Raw genomic sequence first — 24,622 nt, forward strand, 5'->3', positions numbered from 1 at the left:
AATTTCCTGCTTCTCTGATGCTGCCTGGCCTGCTGTGTTCCTCCAGCTCCATACTGTGTTATCTCTGACTCCAGCATCGGTAGTTCTTACTATCTCCCAGTTTGTGGGGGCAAAGTGGTTTGTTAGCTCAGTTAGCTGGTTTATGATACAGAGCAGTGCTAACGGTGTGGGTTCAGTTCTCATCCAGGCTGGATTCACTGTGAAGGCCCTGCCTTTTCAACCTTCCCCCTTGTCTGAGGCGTGGTTACAGTCAGGTTAAACTCACCATCAGTTGTCTCTTTCTCTCTCTAACGAATGAACAGCCCTCTGGAATGATGGTGACTTTATTTAGGAAATGAGTGTTAGATTGGAATATTCCCTTTGGTTTCCCTTCCCATTCTGCAGAGAAGTGCTTGACATCTAATTAACGACAGTCCATAGCGTTTGCAGTTGAGAACAGTTGTTTGTCACACGGGGTGATTTTGAACTCAGTGATATTGGAGCACCGGCTGCCTAGACCATAATACCCAGTCTACTTTATTTTTCATTCCCCAATATATGTGGGGACAGAGATGAATTACTCTGGACGTAGATTGGTCAAAATGAAGGCAGATGACATTCAATGTAGGGGAATATGAGGTTCTCCACCTGGGATCCAAGAAAGGCAAACGTTGATATTTTCTTAATGGAGCAAGACCAGGAGCGCAAAGGAGCAAAAGGATTTAGATTTCCTTGTGCACAAATCACTAAACATTAGTGCTCATGTACAAAGTGATCAAAAAGGTGAATGGAATGTTGATCTTTAGCTTGAATCGTTTAGAGACTGGAAATGAAACGTGAGCAAGTGATGTTTCAGTTCGTCAGAACCCATTAGAATAATGTCTTCGATGACAGGCACTTAGCTTCGGAAAAGGCATGTTGATTTTGGAGGAGACGCGGTGCTTTTCACCAGGATGTTGCCGGGATTTAAGGGTTAAATTATGAGGAAAGGTTGTACAAGCGTGAATGATATACTCTTCCGTTTAGAAGTTTGATCTAACTGAGGCATTTAAAGGGATAAGATAGAGTGGATAAGAGAGAAACTATGTCCTCATCTGAGGAAATTCAGATCAAGGGGCACAATTTGAAAATTAGATCTAGGTCCCTTAGAAGAGAAATCAAGAAGAATATATGTCGAAAAAGGTAATTGAAACTGTGCCCCCACGCACCTCTCAGAAGTTTTGTTAAGATGGTTAAGATCTAGTATATGTGACCTGAGAGTGTGGCAGAGCCAGGTTTGATTGAGGTATTCAAAAAAGAATTGCATTATTATCTGAAAAGGAAGAATGTGCAGGATTACAGGGAGAATGGCAGTAGGTGCATCACACTATTGGAGAGCTGTCACAGACACGATGGGCTGAATGGATCTCTTCTGCATCGCAACAATCTGTGATTCTGTGAATGGGTTGTAGATGCTGGATCGTTTGAAGTTTTCAATACTGAGGTTGCTGAATATTTCTTAGCTAAGGCTATCAAGAAATTTGGAAAAAGATCTGTGTATTTAGTCAAAGGACAGATGGGGCTTGATCTAGAAAAAAAAAGGCAGAACAACGTTGAGGAGCTGAATGGCTCCTGTTCCTATCTTCTCACAGAATGATCCAAAAATCAGGTCATTCCCTTAAATGTAAAGGATTTGCTCCACTGGACAAAAAACTTGGGAAATTATCCTCCATGCAAGTCTGTTTATCCTAGTACAATGGGAGCTTACTCAAGGATACAATGGAGTTTGCAAGTGAACAGCCTGTACTCAGAACAGTATGTTCCCTTGGTGGACCAGTGATTAAATGCACCATTTGAAAACTAAAGACCTATCTCCTGAGAGGTCCTGACAGGGTTGATGTGGAAAAGATGTTTCCTCTGATGGAAGCATCTAGAGGTAGAAGTCATTACTTAAAGCTAAAGGGTCACCAATTTAAGACAGAAATGAGGAGGAAGTTATCCTCAGAGAGGATCATGAGTTTTTGGCACTCAAGAGGAGGTGGCAACAGGGTCTTTGACTATTTTTAAGATAGATTCTTGATAAACAAGACCAAAAGACTATTTGAGAAATGCAGGAATGTGGAGTAATTGGTTCAGCCATGATCTTATTGAATGTTGGAGCAGGAGTGAGGAGTGAGCTAACAAGAGTAGGAGTGAGGAATTGCCTTGGCTTCACATCTTAAGCAAAAGATTGCACCTTTAGCAGTGCAGCACTCCTTCAGAATTACACACAAATACCAAGCCAGACTATCTTCTCAAATTAAGTAAAGCTTCTCCCACAGAATGCTTCCTCACACAGCTCATCTCCTTATAGTTATAATTTATCTCCAGAAAAGTCAATCTCAGTGAATTTTACTATTCAGACAATATTTATGTGTAGACAGAGCAACAAAGCAACATACATCACAGTAATAGTTTTTTATACAAAGATTTGATTTTAATTTGGGACATGAACATGCTATGTAAGGGACTTGGAGTGATTTTTACTTCCAGGGCCTCATTAACACACTGAAGGTGGAAATCAGTGCAAACAAGAGTGGGATTTCATGTCTGATCCTTCTGGTTGGTAAAGAACCCAGAATAAAAGTTGAGAAAATGAAGCATATAACTGCAAAGACAAGTGGCATATCAGCTGGTTATAGAGAATATAAACAGTGACACAGAATGACTAAATGGTTAACAGGAGAAAGAAATTAAAATCATGAGGGGAAGCTAGCTAGAAATGTAAAATGGTAGGAAGAGTTTCTACAGGTACTTAAAAAGGAAAAGAATGAGCAAAGTTAGTGTTAGTCCTCTAGAAAATGAGAATAATGCATTAATAATAGATCATGAGGACAAAATGAATAAATATCTTCACTGTAAAGGATACCAAAAACATTCCAGTAATGCCTGTAACTCAGGAGATGGAAGGGAGGGAGGAACTTAGAAACAGTACAATCACCAGGGAAGTGTTGCTAAGTAAACAAATGACACTGGAAGCTGACAGGTCCCTGGCTCTGTTGAACTTTGCCCTAGTTTCTTTAGAAGAAGTGACTAATGAGGTAGTCAAAGCCTTGATGTTATTTTTCCAAAATTTACTGGATTCAGAAAAGGTTCCACCAGATTGGAAAGTAGCAAATAAACCCCTCTATTCAAGAAGGAAGGGAGGCCCATGCCAGGAAATTATGGGCCAATTAGCTTGGTGTCGCTCATAGGGAAGATATTAGAATCGATCATTAAGGAGGTGAAAGCTGTACTCAGTTTACTCTTGTATTCAATGTATTCTTGCCAAATTGCAGTAAGTAATTAAGAAGATGCCATGCTTCATCATGAAAGGACTGGAATGTAAAAGTAGGGAGATTATATATATAGCACATTTGTGTGATCACATCTCAAGTGCTGCATGCTGTTTTCGTCTCCTTATTTAAGGGAGGATATAAATGGATTGGAGGCAGTTAAATGAAGGTTTACTAGATTGATAGCCAGAAAGAGCGGGTTGTTTTATGAGGAAAGGTTGGACTGGCTCAGCCCATTTCCACTGGAATTTAGAAGAGCGAGAGGTGACTTGATTGAAGTGTATAACATCCTGAATGGTCTTGACAAGGTGGAAAGGATGTGGAAAGACTGTTTCTTCTTGTGGGGAAGTCCAGAACTAGGGAATACTGTTTTAAAATTAGGCACCATCTTTTAGGACGGAGATGCATTTTTTTCTCTCTCAGAGTGTTCTCAGCTTTGGAACCCTCTGCTTAAGAACATGGTGGAGACAGGGTCATTGACAATTTTTAACACAGAACAAAGGTTATGGCGGTAGATGGGAATGTGGAATTCACAGCAGAAACAGAGCAGCCATGATCATAATGAAAGACAGGGCAGGTTCAAGGGGCTGAGTGGCCCTGATGCTGCCCCTAATTTGTATCTTTGTTTAAGAAAAAGTTTATCTTCTGGGGCATTTTCTGGAGCCCTGATTCTGCTTGCCCCTGGCTTCTTTGACAGAAACTGAGACCATTTGACTAATGGGACTGTGTTGTGAATGCACCTTCGTTTAAGCTCCCTTACATGTCTCAGTGTCATCAGGCCTTGGGATGGAGAGAAGGGGATTCAACTGCGGTTCAGTGTATGACTGCATTTACTGGGGAATCATTGTTTAATAAAAAACAGAAATATTAGAATTTCAAATTAAGGCAGTCATTTCTGAAGAAGGGTCCCGACCCGAAACGTCAGCATCCCCGCTCCTCAGATGCTGGCTGGCCTGCTGTGTTCCTCCAGCTCCACAATGTGTTGTTTCTGGCTCCAGCGTCTGCAGTTCTTGCTATCTCTGGGTCATTTTGACACCATTTCCATGGCAGCCAATCCTGGTGAGGCCATCAGAAAGTTCCCTGTGGAAACAAGAATAATTCCATAACAGTAATACCATTCATTTGAAGCACTGTATACATGTTGCACTTGAAATAATTCAGTTGCATCACAGCGAATACTTTGGATGTGAGGTTCCTCATCATGTCTGTTTACACAGTGGGATTTGCAGAGTCCAGCTGCCATTTCTCCTATCAGCAGTCAACTCTGGGTTCTGGTGTCGACCGACACACTGACTGAAGCAAATGGTCACAACGATGGCAAGGATGTTTTCGTGAGTCACTTATGAAGTCTTTGTTTGTCAAGTAGCTCATATATGAAGAATCAATTTGCTAAGCTAGGCCGTAAATTGTGGCATAATGATTTTGACATGCATTGTAAGACTGTGTACACATCTTCTCGTAAATTGCAACCCAACATTTCAGTTCTCAGAACAGTTACCAGCACAGAAGGAGGCCGTTTGGCCCATCACATCAATGCTGGCTCTCTGCAAGGGTGACGCACATGGCTCCATTCGCTTGACTTTTCCTCATAGCGCTCCAAAATTTAAAAGTTTGGGTAATTATTCATTTTTCTTTAGAAAGCCTCAATGACGTCTGCCTCCACCACATTGTCAGGCAGTGTGCATTCCACATACAAAAACAGAAGGTGCTAGAAAAGCTCAGCAGGCCTGGCAGCATCTGCGGAGAGAAATCAGAGATAATGTTTCGGGTCGAGTGACCCTTCCTCAGGACATTGGTGACAAAGGGTTTTGATTCAAAACTTTGATCCGTCAGTTTACTTTCCTTAAGACTGAACTTCAACCACTCGGCACTACTGTTTCCTGTTACTCAGCCATGCTGCTCCATTTCCTTTTATTCCATGATCTCTAATTTTGCTGACAAGCCTGTTACATTTAAGTGGAGAGAATTGCAAATAATAAGTGACAAGATTGCTGTCATTTTAACTCTCATGGTCGGTGTGTCAAAATACATTTAAGAGGCACAGTATGTCAATAAGAGACCAGCTTGTGCTATCATCATTGTATCATAGCATAGAGACCTGAGGTTATAAAGATCTCAAACTCTGTCTTAGCCCATGAAGCATGACACTATTCTAGAAGCACACTGCTCTTCTGTAACTAATAGAATCACAACAGTGTTGAAGCTGGCCATTTGGCCCATCAAGTCCACACACTCCCAAACCCCCACCCTATAACCCTGCATTTCCTGTGGCTAACCCACCTCTGGATGCTGTGGTCAACTTAGCATGGCCAATCCACCTAACCTACTTATCTTTGGACTGTGGGAGGAAACCGGAGCACCCGGAGGAAACCCACGCGGACATGGGGAGAATGTGCAAACTCCACACAGACAGTTGCCCAAGGCTGAAATTGAACCCAGGTCCCTAGTGCTGTGAGGCAGCAGTGATAACCACTGAGCCACAATGCTGCCCCAGCTTAATGTTAGCCCAGACACTTATGTCCCTGTGAATGTATTGTTGGTATATCTTAGCCAAGTATAATAAATTGAATTCCTCCATGCTACAATGTCCAAGCCTAGTGTCCCGTTTTGCAAAAGCTAACATAAACATTAGCGCATCAGGTAAGATACCCTGGAGGAGGCAAAATCACATCATGGTTAGCTGTTTACCATTTTGCTTTTATACATGAAACACTTGTGGATTTGGAATAGCGAATGATTGGGTATAAATATTTCTTTGTTGTTCTGTCGCTCCCCTCCCATTTTACTGTTCCCCACGAGTGTACAACACACAGAATACCACTGCCAGTGAGAGCCTACTGCTGTCCTCACTCCACTGAGGGCAGATTTCAGCACTGCACAGCAAACAAGGCTGGGACATTCACCCTCTGGGTTATTATTTCACACCTAGTTAAAATAAACAGGTGCACAGGGGTTGAATCTGTGTTCATTTGTCTTTACATCACATTCGCTGCCAAGACAGACCAACTCCAGCTGCCCTCCAATCTCCGCCTTAATTGGCCTCTTAGTGACCTTAAGAATCGATCCACTTCTGTCAGGTGAATGGTCATGGTGTTGCTCTGCTGAGGAAAATGGCTTCAGGAATGGAATGATGCTGGGAAAATGCCATGCCAGCCTGCATCCCATCCTCATAACAGGACAGTATTCCTGCTCACAAGTGTTGACTGGAGCTCGGTGTTGTTGGCATACTCATGGAACCTGCATTTATGTTTTCAGACAATGTTGGCAAGCAGCATCAGTTAAATGAGAAATATGTGGGGGAAGGTGATGGATGTTGTTTCACTGTAGAGCTGCTGTGCCATTACAGAGAGACAACTGGTGGTGGTTTAATCATACCTCAGGCAGTTGGGGAAGAAGGAGGACTCTACATGGTAACCTCAGCCAGTGATGGGAATTGAACCCACACTGTTAGTATTATATTGCTTTGCAAACCAAGCATCCAGCCAACTGGGTTAAACTGAACCCTGCCAGAGGGTTAACAGTGAAAGAGAGGTAGGAGCAGTTCAGGGTGTCAAGACGAAGAGGGAAAGATGAATTCTATTGCAGTAAAAGTCTTGCATTATATTCATTGTTTCAAGATGGTGCCAGAGCATAGTGACATTTTGCACCCAATGAAACAGTTTTCACTGTTTTTTATATGCATGACAATAATTTTAAATTCAAACAAGATACATACAAGGCAAGGTTGTTATGGGGAGAGGGAGAGATGGGGAGAATGTAATAAAAATGAGGAACAAACATCATGCGGTCAGTTTCTGAAGTTAGGGAATTCAATATGGAGACCTTGACACTGTAAAGTGACCGAGCAGAAAATGAGGTGTCATTTCTTGAGCTAGCGTTGTGCTTCATTGAAACATTGCAGGAAGCCCAGACCAGAAAGAAAGAGAACCTAATGAACTGAGAAAATGATTACAGATGTCAGAATCAGATCTCCACGTTGCAGCAATGCGTGTCACGGAATGACAGCGGGAACTCCTGTAGCTGTTTCACTCAAGAGGTCACAAAGTTGTAGAATAAGTTACAAGAATGGGACGTGTTTAGGGAACAGTTGGCTGTCTTTCTGGAGGGAAGATTCAATTTTTATTTAGTCAGTGCACCATTATTGAGCCTCTTCCCAAGTGTGTAAGAAGTTTTTTACTGAGGTCTCATTGGTGGTGGTTGGCTGTACAGGGATTCTGACTTGTCCTGAAACAATTGAACAATAATCACTTTTGCCATGCGAGTTCAAACCTGCTGTTTGACAGATTGGGTTTGTCACAAGAAACGTTAGTGACTTCTTGTGTTTACCATTCCTTATTCCAAAGGATGTCGACTGGTGCAAAAAGTTGCTTCATGAGAGGTGGCTGGGTAGAACAGATCGCCGTGAAGCACATGACCTTAAAAGGCATTATGAGAAATTGGGGCTTAGTAGTCCTTTCCCCAATTCTAAAATTTCTACTTCTGATACCTCATTTGCTCCCCCAGATTCAATTGTTGCTGCATGGTAGTTGTCTGCATCCACAGGATTAATATTCACCTGGACATATCACTGGAGAGCAATCCATTCTTATGATCTTTTTATTTTTCTTCCAGGATTAGTTGCAGTGAAAAAAGCCCATGACATAGAAGCAAGACTAAATGAAATTGAGAAAGTTCTGAAGATTATAATTAACTTGCCCTGCAAAGTAAGTATTTGTTATGAGGTGTTCCTTATCCTCAGAGTACTGAAGGCACCTTCATACTTTGCCAACACTCCAGTGCTTTCAACCAGATGAGATCTGTGAAAGTAATTTGCTATGTTCTGTACATTTCTGAATTCTGGTACTGATTGTGTAAATATGATAAATACGAGCTTAAGAAATCAGAGCAGGAGTACTTCCCATCTAAATGGGGCTGAATTTCTCCATCAATTCTACTTACCTATTCTCTTCCCAATTCCTTTAATGGCTGCCCAAATAGCTATTGATTTCAATGTTAAATATACCCAATGACTAAGCATCTATGGCAGCCTGGGGTAAAAATTCCAAAAGTCCATAACCCTCTGAGTGATAAAGGGGCTGATCCCTTATCTCCAGGACTGTGACCCCCTGGTTCTAACCTCTCCCATTAGGTGAAGCAGCCTTGCAGCATCCATCTTATCAAGCCATTTTAGAATATCGTGTTTTAATGAGACCTGTCTTTTCCAAACCTCACAGCACCAGGGGCCTGGGTTCGATTCCAGCCTCGGGCGACCTTCTGCGTGGAGTTTGCACATTCTCCCCGTGTCTGCGTGGGTTTCCTCCGGGTGCTCCAGTTTCCTCCCACAGTCCAAAGATGTGCAGGTTAGGTAGATTGGCCATACTAAGTTGCCCACAGTGTCCAGAGATGTAGAAATGCAGGGTTACAGGGATAGGTTGGGGGGAGGGGTGGTGAGAGGTGGTCGGTGAGGGGGGGAATGCTCTTTGGAGGGTTAGTATGGACTCGATGGGCTGAATGTCCTGCTTCCACACTGTAGGGATTCTGTGAAGTTCCAGAAGATATAGGCCCATTCTACACAATCTCTCCTCAGCATAGCTCTCAGGAATTGAGTTAATGATATTTTATTACTGGAGCAAGAATATCCTCCCTTAGATAAGGAGGTCAACATTGCACACCTGGTTCCACCTGTCACTCTGCCAAAGATGTACACAATTTCTGGAAGACTTCGTGATGCTTTCTTTTATTAACTCGGGTGGTGGGCCAGAATTAGTGCCAATTCCTAAATGCCCTGGCGAAGGTCTGTTTAATATAGGTAGACCCACAATGCTGTTTGGGAGGGAGTTTCAGAATTTTGACCCAGCAATACTATATTTCCAAGTTAGGATGGTCATAGAGTCACAGAGGCCTACAGCACAGTAAAAGGCCCTTCAGCCCATCATGTCCACGTTGTCAAACACAACCAGCTGACTAGTGTAATCCCATTTCCCAACACTTAGCGCATAGTCACCCTCTGCTTCCTGCCACTCAGCTAATCATGGATCAAATTTGCCAAATTTCCTTGGATCCCATGGGCTCTTACCTTTGCTGTCAGTCTCCCAATGGAGAACCTTATCAATAGCCTTGCTGAAGTCCAAGTAGACTACATTCAAAAGCATTGCCCTCAGCCACAGACCTGGTCACCCCTTCAAGACTCAATCAAGTTGGTCAGACAAGATCCTCCCCTTAACAAAACCATGCTGATTGTTCTTGATTAATCCCTGCCTCTCCAAATGCAGATTCAATCTGTCCCTCAGTATTGCTTCCAATAGTTTCCCCATCATCAAGGTTCGACTGACTGGCCTGTAGGTTCCTGGTTTATCCCTTGCTCCCTTCTTGACTAACAGTACCACATTGTCTGCCCGCCAGTCCTCTGGCACCTTTACTGTGGGCAGGAAGGAGTCGAAAAATGTTTGCAAGTTCTCCCTCCATGGCCTCAGCCTACAGCCTAGGGTACATTTCATCCAGCCCTGGAGATTTATCTACTTTTAAGCCTGCCAAACTACTCAAAACCTCCTCTCTGTCCATGCTAATTTCATTCATTGTATCGCTGTACCGTAGTGTCCCACTCACTAATGAACAATGACACAAAGTATTCATTTAGAATCTTATGTATATCCTCTGACTCCACATATAAATTACTGCTGTGGTTTTTAATGGGACCTGTTCTTTCCCTCGTTATCCTTTCAACCCTAATGTGCCTGTAAAAATAGCTGAGGATTTACCTTTATTTTATCTGCCAGCATCCTTTCACGTCACATTTTACGTCTCCTAATCTCCTTTTTAAGTTCTCTCTTGCACATTCTATACTCCCCCAAGGTTTCTGCTGGTTTGAGCCCTTGGTATTTGCCATAATCTTTCCTTTTTCTCTTAACGCAGTGCTGAGTATCCCTTGATATGCAGGACTCACAGGTTTTGGATGATCCCACCTTTTTTCTTTATTGGAACATGTTGGCCCCATACTCTTCATATTTCCTTCTTGAATTCATCCCACTGTTCGGAGGCAAGTCTATGAGGTGTAGTGGTGAGTGGCTTGGAGAGTTGGTATGTATGCCCCTGCGTGCCCAGATGGTTCTGGTTATGGATTTCGGTGGTGCTGTCTGAGGAGCCTTGCTAAGATGCTACAGTGCATCATATTCATGGTACATACTCTTGCTGCTGAGCATCAGTGGGGATGGGAGTGAATGATCGTGGATTTGGTGCCAAACATGTGGTCAGCTTTGTCCTGGATGGTATCAAGCTTCTTGAGTGTTGTTGGAACTGCACCCATCCAGGCAAGTGGGGAGTATTCCATCACACTGCTGACTTGTGCCTTGTCGATGGTAGATGTGTTTTGATGAGTTACCCACTGCAGGATTCCTAACCTGCTCTTGTAGTCACATTATTTAGCTGGCTACTCCAGTTCAATAGTAACCCCCAGGCTGTTGATAGTGAGGGGTTCAGCAATGATGATGTCATTATTATCATACTGCAACCACTTTGCAATAAAGTCTAACAAACCATTTGCTTTCCTGATTGCTTGCTCTAACTGCATATTAACTTGCTGCGAGTTATCTACAAGGACTCCTGAGTCCTTCTGGCTATAGTGAAAGATTAATCTCTCACATTTTAGTTGCATTCTTGCCTTTAAGATGGAAGGTTCTAGGTTCAAATCCCACCCCAGGACTTGAGCACAAAAGTCAGGACTGGCGCACCAGTAGTGCTGTCTTTCTGGTGAGATGTTAAACCAAGACCACCATCTGCTGGTCTGCGGTGGAATAACAATATCCCACTGTACTGTTTTAGCAAAGAAGAAGGGGTTTTCTCTCGTTCTTGGCCAATACTCAGGGAATAATGAGATATGAGGCAAAAAATATCGCACTGTTACATTTGAGGAAGTCTTTGGAGGTTGGGCCCGATGTGTATTGTTGCAAATAAAGAGAACTTCAACAATGCTGAGAGAAGAGACATATTATTGAAACCTTACATCTTACATTCATCAGAACAAACTCAAAAATGTCAAATTTCAAACGACTACAGCAACTTACATCACAGGAGAAAAGGCTGCGGATTGGCTGGCAAGTTATCTCTGATTTATTGAGGTATTGCGGTGGAGAACATAGACTCTCCCACCTGCTGGGTAATTCACAAAAAGGCTCAAGGCTTTGAATGTATTCTATTAGTTTGCAGACAGTGGGACTTTGCACACGAATATAAGCTGCTTCTAGCAAGCATTTATGAGCTGCATAATGAGCTGGAATCACATATGCTTGGTCAGGTTAGATTAAATATCCCACTTTCAAAGATGAGTGGGAGTTTATGTATCTGATACAACATTGTTCATTCATCTGTAATCACCAGAGAAAATACCAGGCCCACACAACCACTTATGTGACCTATTGCTGATAAACTACAGGCCTCTTATCTTACCAATAGTAACAAAACAGCCTCTAAGGCATTTCATCAATCCAAAAATGCCTATCTAACCATGGTGAGAAGAAGGAAATTCAATGCATTGTACAAAGATAGTGTCTTTTTCAGTTTATCAATTTTTACACATTCATTTTCTGCCTCTTTATTTAGTATTCTAGGTCAGAAGTTGTCCTCACCTTTTTCGAAAGATCTTCGATAGACCAAGTATTAAAAAATGACACTGTCCAGAAAGTTCAGATGAGCTTCCAAAGTCCTGTCAAAATATCAGGTGAGTCAGTCATTTGACAATTTTTCCTGCTTCACTCCTGGGTCACAGAGTGGGCCAGGTGTATTTTAAAAGGATTCATTAATTGCTGCTTTGAAGTCAAATGGAACTGACAGTCCATTAGTTGTCAGCGGAGCTCTGCTTTGAAATGTTGTCTTGATTTTATGCAATCGAGGATTTTAAAAAAAGTGTACAGAGGCCATGCCCAGAACCTGTATAGCTATTACATAGTGTTTCCATTGCAGGGACTGTTTAAATAGCTTATCCCCCCATTATGCGCACGTGGGTGTATCATTAATTGGTTAATGCCCGTCTTTTGTCAGGGGCTCGTTAAAGTAACATGCCCATTAGTGAGGCTCATTCTGTGCTGAGTGAACTGCCAGCTCTAGCAACTGGACACCTGACAAATATCAGTGAGACAAATCCCTTCTAAACCCAACGCCACTGACATTAAAGCACAATTCATGTCCTTAACTCCTGTTTTATTCATTCATGGGATACGGGAATTGCTGGCTACACCAGAATTTATTTCCACATTGCTGTGGGTCTGGAGTCATATGTAGGCCAAACCAGCTAAGGGTGGCAGATTTCCCTCCCTTAAAGACATTAATGAACCAGGTGACTTTTTAATAAAAGGTTTTCAACATTAGGCTAGTTTTCTTTAAAATCAAATTCAAGTTTCACCATCAGTTATGATGGGATCCAAATGCCAGTCTCCAGAATGTTAGTCCGGAATGGAGTTAAAGATCTCAGACCAGTGATCTTATCACTGAATCACTACTGTCCCCCGTCACCAGAGGGAGTGGGCCATGTTACTTGGGAGCCCCATCGTGGAAGAGAAAACCCTCAAGGAATCCTGCTCCACCTCAGGAACAACTGATCAATTAATTCAAGGGAAAGGATTTGATTATTGAGCATTGACTAAAACTGCACAGCCTCAACAAGATGAATCAAATAGCATTGGATTGCATAATCAAACAGCTCATGTTTGAGTCATCGATGAAGGAGTTGTAAAGTTACGGCTCCTTCATCAGCATAATTGCCTCCAACTCACAAAGTTCTGGCTCCAAGTCCCACTGTGGAATTTGAGAGATCAGGGTCACTGCCCCAGTGCAGTAACAAGGGGATGCTGCGCTGACAGAGTCACTGCTGCCTTTCCAGTGAGATGTTAAATGGATGGTACTAGTGGATGTAAAAGATCCCACTGTTCTATTTTAATGAAGAGCAGGGGAGCTATTCCTGGTGTCCTGACCAGTACTTATCCCTGAGTCAACATCACAGGAACAGAATATCTTGTCAATATCACATTGCTGGTAGTGGGCAGTTTGTTGTGTGTGAATTGGCCTACATTACGACAGGAGCTATATTTCAAAAATTACTTCGCTGGCTGTAATGCGCTTTGAGACATCTGACAATTATTAAAAGCACAATATTAATGCATGTTCTGAGGAAGGGTCACCGGACCCGAAACGTTAAGTCTGATTTCTCTTCACAGACCTGCTGAGCTTTTCTAGCAACTTCTGTTTTTGTTTCTGATTTACAGCATCCGCAGTTCCTTCGGTTTTTATATAAATGCATGTCTCTTCTGTTTCATTATATCGACTGTATATAATCTCTGGAAGGTACCAGTACCAGAGGTTGAATACCTTTAGTCACTTTAGAGAACCCGGCTGTTTTGATAGTGAGCTGGCAGAGTCCACATTGTTCCTTAGCACAGACAGCGCTCAGCCTCCCAGCTACAACTGCAATCAGCATCAGAATGGACTCATTTTCCACACGGGGAGATTGAGGCCTGTCCTCAGTAACTCAGGCATGTCCGTACATTTCTATCATGGCCATGGGATGCTCCACTGTTGGTGGTCACATTGCCAGCTCCTCACCAGAGTAGCATTACACCTCAATGTTCACTGTGGCTTAGTGAGTAGCTGCCTTATTCTGAAGGTTGTAGGTTCAATTCCACTCCTAAGACTAAAGTCCTGGCAGACACTGAGATGTTAAACAAGCTCCTGTTCTCTTAAAAATAATCCCATTTAATGCAGGGAAAGAGGGGGAGTGTGGGGATGGGGAAGAAGGGGAGTGAGGGGAGAAGGACTGGGGAGGGGAGGGGGAGGAGGGGGGGGGGAGGAGGGGGCAGGGGGGGAGGGAGGGGGTGAGGAAGAGGGGAGGGTGGGCAGAAGGACAATGGCCCAGTTAGAGAATGTGCAGGTGAAGGTTCAATTGAGCGACACAGTTGCTGGATCAGGACCAAGAAATTATTGAGGTATTGGGTTCCCAAGCTCTGAGTTGAAAATCAAGTCCCCACTATTTCTGAAAATAAACCTGTCGATACAGACTAAGGTATTTGAAATTCTGGTAGTTTCAGTTCTCACAGCATGAGGCACCTACCAATGTGACATGCACGACCATTTTGCAGCATGGTTAAATAACACACTGCAGCCATGAAAATATCATTGCCCTGAATGTAGGTTGGCTATTGGTGCAGTTTAACAAAATAAGAGTTATGGTTTTGCGGCATCGCTTATCTTTGGTACTTTGCTGCCACCTTCTGGTTGAGTTGGAAAGTGATTCGGAACCAGGAGCTGTCGGCAATGAATTTTTAGCAAATAACTATCATTCAGTTTGAGAAATGAGGACTAAACTCTTCACCTCAAAAGCCAAAACGCGAGGCCCAAAATTTCTCTTATGTCGTTCGGTGACTGGTGTGACATATCACAAAAGTGACATGTTGGTGCACCTCATTTAACATTGCCCCCTACACAGACAATTTCACTTTGATGTGAATGGGAGATATAATCTTGCTGAGCAATCTTATTTAAAGAAAATCAACGTGCAAGGAAAAGGGCAGGAGACAGGCACTAAGTGGAAGAGTTGAAAAGCTTAGAGTGTTAGTACACACAGAATGGGCCAAATGGCCTCCTTCCGCACTACAACAATGCTGTGAGCGTCCTGAAACTAATTTTAACGTTGTTTCTCACACACTGTCCTGTGCCGTGTCCTGTTCTCCAACTTGTGAACCCTCCCCGTGACTTGCGCCATCTCCCCTCGCCGTACCCACCGACTTGATGACCCCTGACCCCGACTCGCTAGCCTCTCCCCTGGCCAGCCCTCGGACTGATTTTATGGATGGATGATTAATGAATGCAGGCTGTTTCGCTGAAAGAGCAAGAAGGATCACCCTCGGGGGAGAAAAAAAGGCAAGACAAGGCAGAGATGACAAGGTGTCGAGCTGGATGAACACAGCAGGCCAGGCAGCATCAGAGGAGCAGGAAAGCTGACGTTTCGGGTCTGGACCCTTCTTCAGAAAGACAAGGCAGATACGCTTTTTGTGAAGAAAGCTGCTCCTTTTCCCCGTAACAGTTCTGTCTTTACAAACACGAGTGATCAGTATTTGGGACGGAGGGAGGATGGAGAGCCTGCAGCTGTCACACATTCCCATCACAAAATGGGATGATACTCCGAGGACATCATTCCAAATTATATCACCACGTTCGCTTGGCAGGAAGGGAGCTGAAGGTCCGGTGATATCTCGCAGAATGTTGAAGGGTGCCAATGGGTTATAAATACCTGCACACTGCTGAACATGAGGCTTTGGCGTTTGTTTAAAATCCCAGGCCTCATTCATGTTCCTCAGGATTGTCTCCCGACTGACGGGAATGTAATAGGACCTGGTAGGAAGAACCCAGAAATCAGGAAGTGCTACACAGGAGGAAGTGTTCTGAGGAAGGGTCACCGGACCTGAAATGTTAACTCTGTTTTTTCCTTCACAGATGCTGCCAGACCTGCTGAGCTTTTCCAGCAACTTCTGTTTTTGTTCATGATTTATAGCATCCGCAGTTCTTTCGGTTTTTATTCTATACAGGAGAATGTCTGACTCAGCTGAGGCCAGAGAGAGGAGTCAACCCTCCTCCTCATGGGCCATAATCAATCTTAAGAAAATGTTTAAAAAAAATCTTAACCTGGGCCTCTTCTGGCCTAAGGCAAGTTGCTGACAGCTTCTGGTGGCGTGTTTGGTGCTATTCAGGCCTCCCCCTTTCCTCGGGTTAAAGTTGCATTGTGCGGTTATAATCAGACTGTGCTTTCCCTGTGTTAATTAGGCCCCCTGTCCATGTGGCTCACTGTAGGATCAAACAATGTGTCCATTCACTGAGGTGTTAGGGTATTCCAGGTAGTATCATTGCACTGGTTTTGCTGCTCTCTATCCTGACATACGGAGTCTCATTCAGGAAGTGTAAATTATATTTAATTTATGCACAGACATCAGAATACAGTTTGGGAAAAAAAAACAGCTGGGGTTACAACGGAAAGACAGTAAAGACGGAAAAACTGTTTTAAAAAAGGACCTCTTTTTCTCCAACCTCCAACAATAATTACCTTGTAATGAGACTCCACATTTCTTAAGTTTATGAGTCAGGGAGCTTGGTCAGAAGTAATTAAAAAACATAGACGATAGGCCATTCGACCCCTCGAGCCTGTTCTACCATTCAATATCGTCATGGCTGATCATCCAGCTCAATACCCCAAACCCCCCCCCCCCCCCCAACCAAATCCCACTAGCCCTTAAGCCACAAAAGATATATCTACCTCCTTCTTGAAAACACCTGATGTTTTAGCATCAACCACTTCCTGTAGCAGTGAATTCCACAGGCTCGCCATTCTTTGGGTGAAGAAATTTCTCCTGATCTCAATCATAAAAGGTTAACCATAATCTATGACCCCTGGTTCTGAACTCCCCCCACCATCGGGAACATCCTTCCCACGTCTAACACGTAGAGTCCTGTTAGAATTTTAGAGGTTTCTACGAGATCTCCTCTCATTCTTCTAAACTCCAGCAAAAACAATCTTAACTGACTCAATCTGTCCTCATACATCAGAAATCAATTTGGTAAACCTATTTGCTGCGTTCCCTCTGTAGTTAGAACATCCTTCCCCAAGACAAGGAGACCAAACTGCGCACAATATTCCAGATGTGGCCTCCCCCAATGCCCTGTATAATTGCAGCAGGATACTCTTGTTCCTGCACTCGAATCCTCTCACTATGAAGGCTAACAGTTTACCTTCCTTACTGCACCTGCATACTTACTTTCTGTGACTAGTGTCTGAGGACACCCAGGTCTCATTGAGCTTTCCCCTCTCTCAATGTACAGCCATTCAAGTAATATTCTGCCTTCCTGTTTTTGCTGTGAAAGTGGAGACCCTCACATTTATCCAAATTATACGATATCGGCCATGCATTTGCCCGAGTTAAAAATTCACTTGCTCCTGAATTTGTCAGACCCAACTGTTCCTGATGTATTGCGTGTGTGATCACTGGCCTTTCACACCCTATTGTGCCCTTCAATGGCTGGTCATTGTATAGTAAGGTACTGGTGGAAGGCAGCCCCGACAGGAGCTGGGTCTATGGGAGAGCAATGTCAGCATTTTCACATTGTAGAGTTTGATAGCCTGACCATATTCTCAATTCAGGACTGAGGCTATTATGTATAGCAAGCTGTCACAGCTTCAAAGAATAAGGAATATGTCATTTTTGTCATAAAAAGGAAGATCTGATTAAAGGAATCATTTACCATCATAAAATGATCAAGTTCAGCTCTTGTTTCATTTAATATCTTCACTGTATTCCACCCCTTATCTTTGCACATCAAAGGGTGATTGAAAGAGAAAATCTTGGTTTAAGTTCCTTCCAATATATATAGCGTTATCTACACCCTAAGCATTATTGAACAGAATTAATTGCTCGGAGTTAAATTTTATGTTGAAAATTACACTTCAGTATCTTGGGACAGAGCAGAAATGATTTAAAAAGCAGGCAGGGACTAATATCTGCAACAATAATTTCTAGTATTATAGAGTCATAGAGACATACAGCATGAAAACAAACCCTTTGGTCCAACTAGTCCACAGCGACCATATTCCAAAACCAAACCAGTCCCACCTGCCTGCATTTGGCCCATGTCTCTCCAAACCTTTCCTATTCATGTACTTATCCAAATGTCTTTAAATGTTGTGACTGTACCTGCATCTACCACTTTCTCTGGCAGTTCATTCCACACACTAACCACAGTCTGTGTGAAAAAAAGGTGCCCCTCACGTCCTTTTTAAAACTTCCTCTTCTCACCTTTGCTATTCACCTTATCAATGCCCCTCATGATTTTATAAAACTCTTATTAAGATCACCTCATAACCTCCTATGCTCCAGAGGATAAAAGCCCCAGTCTCTCCAGCCCCACCTTACAACACCTCCATTCGCAGCAACATCCTGGTAAATCTTTTCTGAACCTTCTCCAGTTTAATAATATCCTTCCTATAACAGGGTAACCAGTACTGCACACTGTATTCGTCAGGCATAAAAATGCACAAGTTTGAATGTAGTGACACTATCATTAAACAAAATAAAGAACTGAAGATGCTGGAAATCTGAAGCAAAAACAGTGATTGCTGGAAAAACTCAGCAGGTCTGGGAGCATCAATGGAGAGAAAGAAGATTTAACGTTTCGGGTCCAGTAACTCTTCATCAGAACTGGTTTCTCCAGCAATTTCAGTTTTAGTGACGGTGTCAATTGTGCAATATTGTTATTTCCACGGTGATTTATTATGGTCACTTTAATATGCTTATTAAACTCGTTAAAGAATTCAGTTTTGTTATCTTTGCAGTGTTCAATTGTCAGGTGAATGTGAACAGTGCTGTATGGAGCAGTGCTGTAAGTTCGTTCAAAATCCACAGCCAAGTTGCTTTGTGCTTTTTGTCAGAATAATACCTCAAGAAATTCACATTTTCTGCCTTCCAAAGGTTTTTCTAGAGCTCATGTCAATTAAGCTGTTGTCAGCCTGTTTGAGGCCTAGACAACAAGGTGCAGGGCTGGATGAACACAGCAGGCCAAGCAGCATCATAGGAGCAGAAAGGCCGACGTTTCAGGCCTAGACCCTTAATTGGAGCCAGGAGGACTGGAATTCATCATGTTCTGAGGCAGTACTAAATAAAAACTGAAAGAACTGTGGATGCTGTAAATCAGGAACAAAAACAGAAGTTGCTGGAAAAGCTCAGCAGGTTTGGCAGCATCTGTGAAGCACCAGTTCTGAGGAAGGGTCACCAGACCCAAAATGTTAACTCTGATTTTTTTCTTCACAGATGCTGCCAGACCTGCTGAGCTTTTCCAGCAACTTCTGTTTATTTTCTGAGGTAAAATGGCTATGGAAGGGGCAGGGCTCACTTGAGATAGAGGAGCTGTACACTGCACCATGTCACAAGGCCAGATTGCCAGAGGAAGAAAGCAGGAAAGCAAAAATGGAAATACTTGGAAGTGAACATAATAGTCCTCCATTTTGAAGTATCAAGTCAACTCTGTCAAATACGTCTCTTTCATCATTTTGACTTTTTTATTTTTGTGTTGGGGTGAGTACAGTGAGGTGTCCTTGCAGTAGTTGGTATCTTGGCTCAACATGCAAACAACCCAATTCTTGGAACTTAGAATGGGGCCAATGTCCAACCAGATTGGAGGATGGAGATTCTGCACCATCGCTGTTTCACAGCCATTCAAAGTGTTTCCACCGACTGGCCAGGTTCACATGTACCTGTAAATAAATACGGACCTGCATTCACATGGTACTTTCTGTGATGTCATGATGCTCCAAAGCCTGGCGCAACCATCTAAATACTTTTGATGTGTAGTCACTGTTGTAAAGCAAGAAACATGGCAGCGAATTAACACACAGCAATGAATAAATGGCTTCGTACATTAGTGTTTTCAACGGAAGAATAAATATTATCCAGGGCAGGACCAGCACCATGGGGTCATTTCTGCTCATTGGAGCGGGCAGATGGGAACCTGATTTGTCTTATCCAACAGATGGTATCTGTGACAGTACAGTGCACCCACAGTACTGCACTTCATGATGGACTTGAGCCTCTGGCACAGGACTTGAAACGACAATCTCTGACTCAATGTCAGGACTGCTACCCATGGAGACGAAAGTGACCCCTTTGGAATGACCACCTGGATGGAGGTGTGAGGCTCCATTCTGACAAGTTCAGCACCTCAGGAGAGGATGATATTAAACTGGGGAAGGGAGTGTGACATTAGGAGACAAACTCTTTCCAAAACATCTTGAGACAATTGAGGTATACAAAAGAGCAAGGGGTGGAGTTAGAGTAGACAGGAGGTACCAGTTTCTCTTGGCAGAGAGTTCAAGAACTTGAGTCATAGACTCAAGCTAAGTGGCAGAAGGATTAGAGAGGAATGTGGGGAAAAGCGTTTTTACGCTGAGGGTGGTAGGTATCTAGAATTCGCTGCTTGAGCTGATGGTGGAGGCAGAGATCCTAAGCTCTTTGAAGAAATACCTGGATCTGCACCTTAAGCTGCAGAGCTATGGACCGTGTGCAGGAAGATAGGATTGGAAAGGGCATCTGGGTGTGTTTGGGTCAGCATGGACAAACTGGGCCGAATGGTCCCTTCCGGTGCTGTTTCATTTCTGTGGTCCTATGGCCTCCTGTGCTAACATAAACTGTTCATACCCTGCACCCTTCAAGCTTGTCATGAAATGTTGTGTAGGCATGTAGCAAAGCCAGTCACTGAGACAAACCAATTTTATTTCCTTTCTCCCCCACCATAGATATTATGCGTTCAAATGGGTTTTGCTTAGCAAACACGGAAACAATCGTTTTCGACAACAATATTCCGAACGGTAAAGAGCAACACCTGGCAGCAGATTCTGCAGAAAACTTGTAAGTGTGTCTTTCCTTGACTTTAATATAAATGTTTTTTATGGTGCGGCTTGAAACTGGATAATTGAAGTTTGGCTTCAAGGTTGTAATTGAGTCGCGACATTGTCGAAAGTAATTTATGACAGTAGCAGAACCCCCACCATTTGATTATAGTTTCCAACTCTCCACCAGCTCTTTATGTTCTATATTTATTTAGCTACAAATTTGTACTTCTCAAAACTAAAGGGAATCCACTTGCCAGTGTAGGGGCAAGGTCATTTGATAAAGAGGGTTGGAGAAAGGTCATGACATTGATTTGGGAATTCTGACCTGAAAGGAGATGGGAGATCCTGGTTTTGTAAGCTGGTTCTCAGTTAAAAAAAGCCATCAGCGTTCCCAGTTAAACTGTTCTAGGATATTGGGAAAACGTTAATCTTCAGCTGAGATGTAAGCCAGTAGCAACAGGTAAAGCTATATATCTTATTGCTAATATTAAGTCTGATTCAAGTTCACCCAAAAGGGGACAACATACAGGGCCTTGTTTCTGGAGGTGACATCCCCATTGTCTTGTTTATTTGTAATAACCATAGCTGAGATAATTACAGCTAACATCACCAACATCCTCTCGTTCCTTCCTGCATGGACACAAGTCCCATGGAGTTTACTGTTTCACCTCGTGAAAGACTCTCCGGAACTTTGCCCTAAGTCGCTGTTCTTCAGGTTTGGGATCAAGAATGTGATTGACGGATGGCTATTTCACCATGAAAGCCATCACGCAGAGTCTCCAAAGCCGCGCTTTGAACCAGATGTCAGTGTGAATTCTTCCTGAATACCAAATGTGTCTGAATTATCCAGTTCCCAGCCCAGTCTCGGGTCGTGGGTCTCATGAATTGTCCCCAGTCAGCAACAGGTGGAAGTTGGGACTGGCCTTTTTGGGGGTAGATGGGATGCAGGGTGACCAGTTCGATCATAGAACCCCTACACTGTGGAAACAGGCCTTTCAGCCCAACAAGTCCCACACTGACCCTCAGAGCATCCCACCCAGACCCATCCCCCTGTAACCCACCTAATCTACATATCCCTGAACACTATGGGCAATTTCCCATGGGCAATTTCCCATGGCCAATGCACCTAACCTGCACATCTTTGGACTGTGGGAGGAAACCAGAGCACCTGGAGGAAACCCACGCAGACACAGGGAGAATGTGCAAACTCCACACAGACAGTCACCCAAGGGTAGAATCAAACCCAGGTCCCTGGTGCTGTGAGGCAGCAGTGCTAACCATTGAGCCACTGTGCCGTCCCCAAAATCGAATTCACGTTCCACCATCTGCCGTGGCAGGATTCGAACCTGAGTCCCCAGACTGTTATCTGGCTCTCTGGATTAACAGTCCAGTGATACTACCACTAGGCCGTCGCCTCCCCATTATCCTCTGTTTTAAAGGACTGGCCTCATTTTGATTTCTGTTCTCTCTTGTCTAAGACAATCTTTGTAGACCCAGCCTGGGAGCCTGCTCATGTCTTTGCCTTCGTTTTATTTCTCCGCGAGCCTGTGTAATATGGCCATTAACCACCAGGGGCAGTAACAGCAGCTGCTCCCCCGTCCCCAGATGTGCGTATGGTCACCAACAGAATGCCCCTGCACCCACCCTATATTTCAACTCACATCCTGATCCATCTGCCAGACAAGAAAATAAGGCTCGACACAGAAAACAGAAATTGCCAGCGGAACTCAGCAGGTCTGGCAGCATCTGTGGGAAGAAAGCAGGGTTACAGCTTCGAGTGCGGTGACTCTTCATCAGCAGTTCTGAGTGGGATACTCTTTGGAGGGTCAGCACAGAGCCATTGGGCCAAATGGCCTCTTTCTGCTCTGTAGGGATTCTATTTTAAATCAAGATAGCTGTATATCACAGATTCTGTATTATTATTCACCCTGATTCTGGTAACTTTTAATGTACAAATTATTTCAAAGTTGTGATTTAGGCACTTGTGCTTAATTGATGGCTAAGTAAGGGGCTTTATGATCTTGAGTACTGCTTCTCTCACTGCCCTGCGACAGGCTGGAGATTGATACCTTGTGGTAGCTCCAGATGGTCTCCACACCCCATGCTGGATGAGAAGAAATTTCCTCCAGTTAAGTCTTGTGGAGACCTCAGCCATTGTCTTCAAACTTAGCCACAAACTGTCCTGTTGTGGGGAGACAATGGCATAGCATTAGTACCATTGAGCTCATAATCCAAAGGCCCAGGATAATGTTCCAGGGCCATAGGTTCAAATCCTACTATAGGAGTTGGTTGGATTCAAAGCTAATCCCAGTAATGGTGTCCATGAAACTACCTTGTTTGTCATTAAAATCCATCAGGTTCACTAAAGGGACAGAAATCTGCCATCCTTACCCAGTATGGCCTGCACATCCCTCCAGACCCACAGCAAGTGGTTGACTCTTAACTTCCCTTTGCACTGACCTAACGATGCAGTCAGGGCAAGGGATGGGCTGGTCTTGTTAACGACGCCCAAATCCCATGAAAGAATAAAAAGGACAATCTAGATATGCTGTTTGACTCTGGGCTGAGTCTCCAACAGCATTTCTCTGGGTTCTCCAGCTCCTTGCCATCACCAGCCTACCTAGCTCTGCTCGCCTGCTGCTGCAGCCCTTGTCCAGGCCTTTGTTACTGCGAGGTTTGACAGTTCCCACAAGTTCCTGGCCAGCCATTGGCCCTGTATCCTCTGTAAACTTTGGCTGATCAAAAACTCTGCTCATCACATCCTAGCTCTCCCCCGGTCCCGTTCACACATCACTCTGTGCTTGCTGGTCGTTATCGGTTCCTGTCCTATTGATGCTTCAATTTTAAAATGTTTGTACTTAGTTCCAAATCCCATTCACCCTTACAACCTCCATCATCTCAAGTCCTACAACTTATCGAGATCTCTGCTGTCCTCCAAATCTGGCCTGTCACACATCGCCCCATTTCAATTGTTTCACCATTGGCAGCTGTCCCTTCAGAGGCCTCAATCAGAAATTCCCTCCTTCAACTTCTCTCTCTCTCTCTTTCACTCTCTTCCTTTAAGGTGTGTCTTGAAACTTCACATCTCGGACTAACCTTTTGGTTACCTCCTTATCTGGCTTGGTGTCAGATTACTTTTGATAATGGTTCCTGTGAAATGTATTGGGACGTTTTACTATGCGAAAGGCTCTACATAAATAGAAGTTGTTGTTGTTGTAAGGATGCGTGTGCTGATGCTCGGGGCACCACATGCTCCAATTTTACCAATTGGATGTGAATTTTGGCGCTGTAAGAAAGTCGTGGGTCATGACAAAAGGTTGTGGGTTCCAGTCACATTCCAGTATAGCACGTGAGCTAAATTCTCACATTGAACAAAGGCTCCTTCAGCTCTCTCAGGCAATCATGACTTATCCTGTGGCACCACTTTGGAAAACAGCAGGGGACTGCTCCATAATGTTCTGATAGATATTAAACCCTCAATCCCAATGATTAAAATGTATTATCCAATCATTATCACATTGTTAGTTGTGGGAGCTTGCTGTGTACAAATCAGTCACTGTTTCTGACATTACAACAATGACTTACACTGTTGAATGTTCAGTACTCCGTTAGCTGGAAAATGCTTTGGGTCCTCCTGGGGCTGTGAAAGCTGCAATATTCTTTGAAGCCACAGGGTTCCAGGTCAGGGACTAACACTGCATCATTTACACTGGGGCAGGATGACGGTAGGATGAAATTTTGTGCCCCTGATTTCTTAGAGGGACTACAAATGATGTTTTAGGGACATGCAGAATGGCTTTGACAAGGAGCCAGAGAAGGTTATGTATCCAAATGTTCGGGAAGTGTAGACAGAGCTCCCAGAAACCAGTGTGCCTGCTGTCCTCAAGTTTAAGAATGTTGCACGGGTGAAGTGAGCGTTAATTCGAACCAAGCCTGAGCTGTACGTGCTGCTTGAGTG

The 24,622-nt window shown here is 43.6% G+C and overlaps 1 protein-coding gene across 1 annotated transcript in view; it reads left to right on the forward strand.

Annotated features, from left to right (window-relative positions):
• pxdc1b (PX domain containing 1b) overlaps positions 1 to 21,683 on the forward strand; it is a 32,060-nt gene extending 10,377 nt beyond the window's left edge. Inside the window, exons 3-5 of the mRNA XM_048617484.1 lie at positions 7,884 to 7,975; positions 11,847 to 11,964; positions 20,569 to 21,683. Coding sequence (XP_048473441.1) covers positions 7,884 to 7,975; positions 11,847 to 11,964; positions 20,569 to 20,684 — 326 coding nt within the window. The 3' untranslated portion in view covers positions 20,685 to 21,683. The remainder of the gene's footprint in view (positions 1 to 7,883; positions 7,976 to 11,846; positions 11,965 to 20,568) is intronic.
• Positions 21,684 to 24,622: the final 2,939 nt, after the last annotated feature.

Source organism: Rhincodon typus, chromosome 2 (genome assembly GCF_021869965.1).
Source record: "Rhincodon typus isolate 14 chromosome 2, sRhiTyp1.1, whole genome shotgun sequence".
In the NCBI taxonomy this organism is placed as follows: Eukaryota; Metazoa; Chordata; class Chondrichthyes; order Orectolobiformes; family Rhincodontidae; genus Rhincodon; species Rhincodon typus.